At 50.5% G+C, this 8,343-nt stretch overlaps 1 protein-coding gene across 1 annotated transcript; it reads left to right on the forward strand.

The window, feature by feature from the left end:
* Window positions 1-860: 860 nt before the first annotated feature.
* On the forward strand, window positions 861-3,192 carry FRAT1 (FRAT regulator of WNT signaling pathway 1). Its single transcript, XM_054581706.1, has one exon. The coding sequence runs from the start codon at window positions 1,021-1,023 to the stop codon at window positions 1,852-1,854; it is 834 nt and encodes a 277-aa protein (XP_054437681.1). The 5' UTR covers window positions 861-1,020; the 3' UTR covers window positions 1,855-3,192.
* Window positions 3,193-8,343: the final 5,151 nt, after the last annotated feature.

The raw sequence follows: 8,343 nt of genomic DNA on the forward strand, positions 1-8,343 counted from the left end.
TCCATGGTATTGAATGTAGCACTATTTCCATCCATTTTGTTGCTAGACAGTATTCTGTTATCAGATTATGAATGTGTCATAGTTTATTCATTCCCCGGTCGCTAAACACTTGAGCTGTTTCTAGTTTATGGATTTTATTAATAAAGCTGCTATGATTATCTGCCCGTAGGCCTAGATGCAAATCTGTTATTTCTTGTAGGTAAATATCTAGGATTGCAATTGAATCATAGGATGCGTGTATGTTTAGTTCTTTTTTTTTATTTTCTTTTTTCTTTCATTTATTTATTTTTACATTTTGTTCTTGTCTATTCCATTACAGTTGTCCCAATTTTCCCCCCTTCGCCCTCCTCCGCCCCCGCCCCACCCCCTGCTCCCACAGTCTATCCCCACCCCGTAGTCCATGTCAGATGCCAAACCCCTGGCCGCAGTCCTTCTCTACTCCATCCTCGCCTCACTCTGAGTTGCGACTGCCCAGACACTGGCATCGAGGACCTCAAAAGCGCACATGCCGAAACCAAACGAGTTGACGCGCTGAGAGGAGGGGAGTGTGTGGGCGTGTGAGTGTAAGTTGTAGGTGTTGTGTGTGGAAGAAACCAACAGAATCCAAGCCGGTGTCCATCTGCCATAAAGTCCAATCACGGCCGCCTAAAAGAGCGAGAAGCAGCTCCCCATTGCGCCCCCGCAGACAGTATTCAAGATTACAAAGCTCAGAGGGAGCAAGGCTCCACCCTGGACGCCTGCCCAGGGACGACCAGCTCCGCAACGGTACCGTGCACCCCCGCCCCGGCGCGGTGGTTGGGCCCAGCCACGACGTCACCCATTGTTTACAAATCAACCCGAGCCGGTAGGATTCCGGCTACCGCTGCTGCAACGCACGGCACGAGTGCCAGACGGTCCCCGGCTTCCGCGTCTGCCCCAGCCCCGGCCCCGGCCCCGGCCTCAGCACCGCACCCGGCTCCGCCGCGGCCCACGGAACTGCCAGCGACGCCCGCAGAGCCCCGGGTGCCCGGGCTGGGAGACATGCCGTGCCGAAGGGAGGAGGAAGAGGAAGCCGGCGAGGAAGCCGAGGGGGAGGAAGAGGAGGAGGACAGCTTCCTCCTGCTGGAGCAGTCGATGAAGCTGGGCGGCTCTGGCGAGGTGGACCGGCTGGTGGCCCAGATCGGCGAGACGCTGCAGCTGGACGCGACGCAGGACAGCCCTGCCTCCCCGTGCGCGCCCCCCGGGCCGCTTCTGCGGCCCCCGGAGGCGGCGGTGCGGGCGGAGAAGGCCCGGCCTCCTGTTCTGCCGCTGCTTCTGCCGCCGGCGCCGGCCGAGGCGGTGGGCCCAGCGCCCCCGGGGGCCCTGCGCTGCGCCCTCGGGGACCGCGGCCGCGTGAGAGGCCGGGCTGCGCCCTACTTTGTCGCCGAGCTCCCTGCAGGCCCTAGTGCCCTGTCCCCACGACCCCCTCAGTCCAGCCTAGATGGGCCATCGGGAGACGACAAGCGCCGTGTCCCAAAGCAGCTGTCGGGCCCGTGCCGGCGAGGATGGCTGCGGGGGGCCGCCGCCTCCCGGCGCCTGCAGCAGCGACGCGGGCCCCAGCCGGAAGTCCACACCGTTGACGACGATCCGCACCGGCTCCTGCAGCAGCTGGTGCTCTCGGGGAACCTCATCAAGGAGGCCGTGCGGAGGCTTCACTCGCGACGGCTGCAGCTACACGCAAAGCTTCCCCAGCGCCCGGTCCTGAGGCCTCTGACGGCCGCAGTGCACAAGCCCCCGTCGCCCCCCAGCCCGCGCACGGCCTGCAGCAACGCTGGCGCGACAGGAAGGAGGGCGCTACTCAGAACGGGCGACGGCGTTCCTGTGCCTGGCAGCTAATACCCGGGGAGTGGCCGCTGCGCCAGCCTTTGCCTGGAGGACGAGGGGTTCTCCTGAGGGCTGCATCTTTACTGGAACTGGTGAACTCACGCTTTTGAAGCGGGAAAATAAGCTAATGACGAGGAATCGGAAAATCGCCAATGTTTTCGCGGGGAACTGAGGTCTAGAGCCCTGATGTTGAAAAACAGGACTCGGTTGGCCCTATTTAAGGCATATTACAGGGCGCACCAAGCTCACAGTCAATAGGGCTCCTTATTTGGCGCGACCATTCTCGGAGGCACCGCGTCCAGTTCCACGCAGCCTCCCCGGGCCGTCCAGCCCGGCGACCATGTGGCCGCAGTTCATGCTTCTCAGGATCGCCGTGCGCCCTAAGGACGAGGGTGATTCCAGTTACTTGTTTCACCTTTTCAGGATTGGTTCCTGGTTCACTTTTGGGAGAGGGGAACATGAGTAGACGATCATTTCAGGGAGTACCTCAAACTGCTAGACTTGAAAATTTACAACACTTTTTTTTAACCCATTTTGTGTCTAGGGGTGCTGGTTCTTAAAACACACGGTACCATGAAAGGACCTTTTCTCTGTCCCTGCTTTGCAACTGGCTGCGGTTCCCCGAGTGGAGGGGAAAGCCGCGGTGCGCCCAGGGTGGGGATAGGAGGGTGGTGAAATGCTGGAGTCTCCTGAGGACAAGCGCACCGCTACCACCTCGGTGTAGGGAGGCGGGGACGTGCTGGGCGCCGGCACCTCCCGCGGGCCGCTGCACTCCGGGCTCCCCTGGAAATAGTTCAGAGACGTGGCCTCGGGTCCCTCCTCTCCCCCTCAGCTCTGCTGTTTTACTCAAGAGGGTGGTGCGGGTGCTCCTGGGGGCTGGGGAGACGCCACGTGACGGGCACTCCAGGGACAACCAGCCTCGCACAGAAGCTCATAATGGGCTCTCCGGGGCCATTTGCAATAACAGCTGCAATACCCTGGGTAGACGGAGTTGATTTCCTCCCTCTGCCCCTCCCCCAGCCATGCCAGCTCGCCTTTGTAAGTGAAGGAAACCGAGTAGAAAATGTGACCGTCCAAATGGAGAAGCTGCAGGCTTTGCCATTGTAAACCATCGTGAAGTTTGTAACACACTGTTCACTCACTCGAAGGGTTTGAAGACCTTTTAGTTGGTGTTTTAGTTTTATAAGATTCAATGGCTTCTTCATCATCCAGATGTGGCTATTGACATATCTGCACTTCGTACCGGAGTGTCTGGAATTGTGGCTATCCTGATTATAGGATTTTAACTTAACTGAAATGTCTGTTTTTAATAAATGTGAGGCGTTTCTTGTTTGGTTTTATTTTAAACTTGCTGTCGGTGGGAAAGATGCACAGTACACATTTCTCTGATCTCCATAAACATGAAAACACTTGAAATCTTTGTCAGCCCAGCTTGCAGATGGTAATTAGAGTGCCTTTGTGTCTGAGCAGCTCACTAGTTAGACAGGGTCTGCATGCCTGGGTGTGTATTGGTGCTGGCATGAAATGAAATGAAAGTGAGGTCAGGTTTTGGACTAATCCCTTTCACCAAAATCCAGGGGTCCAAGCTTTTGGCATCTCTGGGCCACACTGGAAGAAGAGTTGTCTTGGACCCCACATTAAACACACAAACACTAATGAAACTGATGAGTAAAAAAAAGGTTTTAAGTAAATTTACGATTTTGTGTTGGGCTCCATTCATAGCCGTCTTGGGCCGCATGTGACCCACTGGCTGTGGGTTGGACACCCTTGCTGGAGCCTTTGGATGACTAGTCGGTGATGGAGATGTTTTTTTTTTGAAGCTGCTTCTGACTGTTTTAGCAAAGAACATCACATCAGTCCCTGCAGACAGGGAGGCTTATCTTTTTTTTCTTCCTGCTGTGGTCATTCATTATGTGTACTTGTACAAGGTGGCCCTAAGGCTGAGCAGCTCTTGTTTAGGGGTTGCTTAGGGTGCAAGCCTGTGGTGGGAAAGCTGGCTGGGAGTGTATCAAAGGATTGCTCTCTCTCCCTTTGGCTTGTTTGCTGCCCTTCTCTCCCTAAGAAGTGACATGGCCCATCTCTGTCCCTCTAGTTACTTCAGACTGAGTTACTTTGGTCTGTTTCCTAAAGGAAGGAGCCAGGCTGGGGACAGGTGTTCATTCAGGTTCAAGTTCACTTCATAAATGGGGACCTTGGACAAGTTGCTCAACTGTGGGCTTCCATTTTCTCACCTGTACAACAGATGAGAAGTGAGATGAGAGAAAGGGTTCATGGTGGCTGGCCCGTTCTGGAGATAACGTCTTTAGTCCCTACCCCTTTTTCCCAGGACACTCCAGAGTGGCTAAATGATCCCGTTTCTCGTGAAACAAAGACATGCCGTGATTCCCTAAATCCCTTCTGGATGGATTAAGATCCTTTCTAACTTCCTTTTGCATTCAATGCCTGTTTGTACCTCCCCGTTCTCTCAAATACACAGACCCCAAGGGTCTTGGAAAAGTACCTCCAGAAGGCACCGAGCCAGCCATTCCCCACTACTTGCCCAGGAAATGTTGAAGGAGGCTCAGCCCAGTGCCGCTCAGCAAGGGAAGGGGGGTTATGGAGGCTCTAACAAACTGAGGCAGAGAGCCTCCAACAGTGCGGTGGTCTGTCGTCCCTGGGCACTGAGCAGCAGGGGAAAGTGGTGCTAATTTGCCCTGGTGTTGGAGTAGCCCTGACATCCTTGGCCTGCTTCTGAGCTAGGGTGGGATTTCCCAGAGGTCAGTGGTTTAGGAGCGATCCAGGGCGGCATGGGTCATGATTCGACACCACTGCACCAGCTCTCCTGATTCTTGTAATGATTGGTTAAAAAGCTAGACCAAACCATGGGACTCACACAGTACAACCCCTTATACAAAAGGAAGACTGGAGAAAACTCATGCCTACTATCAGACACTTACTTTTTTATGTTTTATTGATCTGAGAGAGAAAGAAACATAGATTTGTTGTTCCACTTATTTATGCATTCATTGGTTGATTCTTGTGTGTGCCCGGGCCAGGGATCAAACCTGCAACCTTGGCGTATCAGGACAACACTCTAACCAACTGAGCTGCTGGCCAGGGCATCAGCCATTTTAAGTGCACTGTAACCCTGTAGCTGTCCACCTTTTTAAAAGTCCTACAAGGTCTTGTTAATCACCACAAGATCCTTTTTTGGAAAACAGGTTTACATAACTGATTTTTTAAAAGTTATTAGACCATTTTATAGGTGGAAAAATAGTCCAGGAGGGGTCAGGGCAGAATGACCGACCGATGTCAGTTCTGAAGTCATTTGAGTGTAGAACCCAAGCCTCTTTCCAATAGCCTGATACCAATATACATAGTTCAATATTGTTTACTGCACAACTCCACACATACACTACAATGTGAACAACACCCCTGCAGTTGTCCAAGGGGGTGGCCCTGCCATTAGAACTCTGGAAAACAGTGCTCCAGACCCCCAGGCTGAGCTAGTGAAAGCTGTAACCATTTTCTTTCAAAATGTGCAGCATCCTATGAAGACAGTTGGCCACAGAAGATGGCCTGGGTGAGATAAGAGGCCAAGACTATACACTCAATAAAACACACAACATAAGCACAGAAATTGTCAAATAACAAATGATTTAAACAAAAGAACGCCACACTTCGCAGAGAACTCCAGAGTCAGCCACCCAAGGATTTTATTCTAAATTAGGCATAAATGCTATAATGTTTGGATTCAAATTTTACCCTCTTTTGCTCTTTCCTTTTCCATCTCAGAAGCAGAAACATGGAGCGAAGATCAGACACCACTTCCCTATCCAGCAAGGTCTGCGTTGAACCCTGTGATCCCTTCCTTCCAATCAGGAAAGAGTTACCCTGGCAACCAAATTACTAACTCACTCAATTAGCTCCCCCTTCTTCCACCAATGCTCAGTAATCACAGAATGTCAGCCCTGGGAGAACTCAGCCTTCGTTGGTCTAGCGCTACCGCTTCATTTAGAGATGGAACCCCAGAGACGTTTCTAGGCGGAGGGGTACTTCATTTGAACACCGTGAGGGCTGGTGCAGGCAAAGGGGCAAAAACTCTCCTGTGCAGCTGCACTTCCTCCTGGATTTCCATCCCTAACTGAAGGGAGAACAAGTGACCTGCCCATAACAGTGTTCCCCAGGAGGCATAATAGATAAGAGTGTGGGCTCCGCAGGCAGGCAGCCCTCCTTTGCTAGCCACGTGATTTGGCACAGGGTCCTTCTCTGCAATAATCTCAATGAACTCACCTGCAAAATAGAGAATAAGAATAGAGCCTACCTTGAAGAATTGGGTGAAGATTAAATTAGATAACATGTGGGAAGCAAATAACAAACAAACATTCAAGTAATAAAACATCATTCCTGGAAGCTCTTGAATGAAGGCCAATACTTTAAGTCCTGCCTCTTAATGATGTCTTCAATCTGTTTCCTCTGAAGATCAGACCACTTTCTTGAGCATTACATCCCTGTTTTAGAGGTAAGCTCTCAGGAAAGTGCACAGGAAGGGAGTAATCAGTCTAGAAAAGGTTTAATCAGAAAAGGGTGGAGGTCCCTTCAGGCCAAGCCTTGGAAGCAGCTCAGCACTGGAACCGGCAGAGAGGCAGCAGGGCATATTGCGAAGGGGAGGGCGTAGGGTGAGGGTGATCCCAGGGCCCTGGCTCTTTATTCCCCCATTTCCTCTCAGAAAAACCCATCCCCTCCTTACTGAGATTCAGTGCTCACCTGAAGTCTGCGTGCCTGCCCTGCCCATTCCCCTCTATAATCGGTACTGAGAAAATTGTGCAATTTCTTCCCAGGAAGGGGTTTTCAAATTTGTTTTATTTTGTTCTCTTTATTTACTATCATTATAGGTTTATCTCAGGAGCTCATATGTGTCTTCTTTTCCCAAAGAGATTATATATTCTCTCATGGCAGAGGGGTAACAAGATGAAGAGGATGTTTTAGGCAGATTATCAGGCCACAGAGCTTGGGGGATGGATGGAGGTTGAGAGCAAACATTCATGGTCAGCCAGATCAGCGGGATAGCTGTTAAAACATCCAGGCACCAGGTGATAAGGGCCTGGGTGGGAAGAGAGAGGACACAACAAGATACACATTCTGAAAAGAAAACACGGTAGGCCTCAGTACAGTACAAAATCCTGGCTCTGGAGCCAACTCTCTGGGTCACAATCCTGGCTCTCTCCTTTAAAGCTCTTTCCTGTGACTTCGGGCAGGTCACTTCATCTGTCTAACCTCACGTTCCTCATCCACAAAGTTCGATAATAAAGTCCCTGCCTCATAGGGCTGTGAGGATTCATTGAGCTACTACTAGGAAAAATGCTTAGGATACTGCCTGAAACATAGCTTCGTTTAGTAACAACACCTGGGTATTGGTATCTAGTAAATATTTGCAGGGCAAACAAATTGGGCAATTTAAACAGACTTGTGGAAGCAAAGGGTGTGGGTACTCGGGGCAGAGGGGATGAGCTGTGGTGCCTAGAAGTTCAACGAAGACAGAAAAGGAGGGTAACTGCTGAAAAGGGAAAACAGGGCCGAAGGAAGGATTTGCTCAACCAGGAGAGACGTGTGTTTGTCCGACGGTAGATGAGAAACTGAAGAGAAAATGCTATAAAGGATGACGTTCCTTGAGTGGGGAAGGGAGGGGGTTCCCTGAGCTGGACAGGGTTCAGAGAGGTTGTAAGGGTAAATGTTCACGTGGCAACATCTTATGTCACAAACTGTGATACTCCAGCAAAGCCTGGGACCTTGGTAGTTGGTTGACTGGTGAAACAATCTAGAGAGCCCTTCATGCCCAGAATGGCTGTTTCTGTTGTTCCTGTGTGAAGGAATCCTTCTCTGTACCTTATACTACAATAGAATACAAACTAAATCTGATACCAAGGAATTTTTTAAATGCTCCCCCTTATCAATGAACTGACTCATAGGAGGTAAAATTCACAACCCCCAACTGATAAGCTACTCAGGCAGTTTATTTGACTTATTGATCTGGGTGGGTTAAAAAAGTCACAAGCTCATTATCTCATCTTGTTACCTTTGCCCTGCCTTTTGCCCATTTCTTTTGTCCTGTCTAAATCAGATTCCATAGCCTAACAGGGTGAAACACGGTTTCCTAGGTTTTCCTGAAAATCTCCCCCAGACACAGGATTCATAATCACCTTTCTCTGGATGCACCAGAAATTGTACTTTTCCTTCAGGTGGGTTAAGGAGAGGAAGAACTCAGGGTGCAGATGTTCAAAACATACCCCTTAATGGTGCTAGTAAAGGGAATTTGCATAACTTCAGTGTTCAAAAGAGAGAATGAAAGTTACTGAGAGGGAGAAAGGGGTAAAAGGGAACTAAATGGTAATGGGGGGAAAATATAATCAAGTGTAAACTTAAAAAAAAAAAAAGTCCGTGAGCAAGATCTGATTTTAAATATCCTGGACTTGACCACAGAGGACATACAGAGATAATACAGAAAGACACAGCTCTATGTTT

The sequence above is a fragment of the Pteronotus mesoamericanus genome, unplaced genomic scaffold (assembly GCF_021234165.1).
Source record: "Pteronotus mesoamericanus isolate MK-2021 breed Mesoamerican mustached bat unplaced genomic scaffold, CSHL_Meso_final contig_657, whole genome shotgun sequence".
NCBI classification, from domain to species: Eukaryota; Metazoa; Chordata; class Mammalia; order Chiroptera; family Mormoopidae; genus Pteronotus; species Pteronotus mesoamericanus.

What these genes read in the sequence shown, in the direction of transcription:
- FRAT1 (XM_054581706.1), top strand. Translation starts at nt 1,021, where the DNA reads ATGCCGTGCCGAAGGGAGGAGGAAGAGGAAGCCGGCGAGGAAGCCGAG.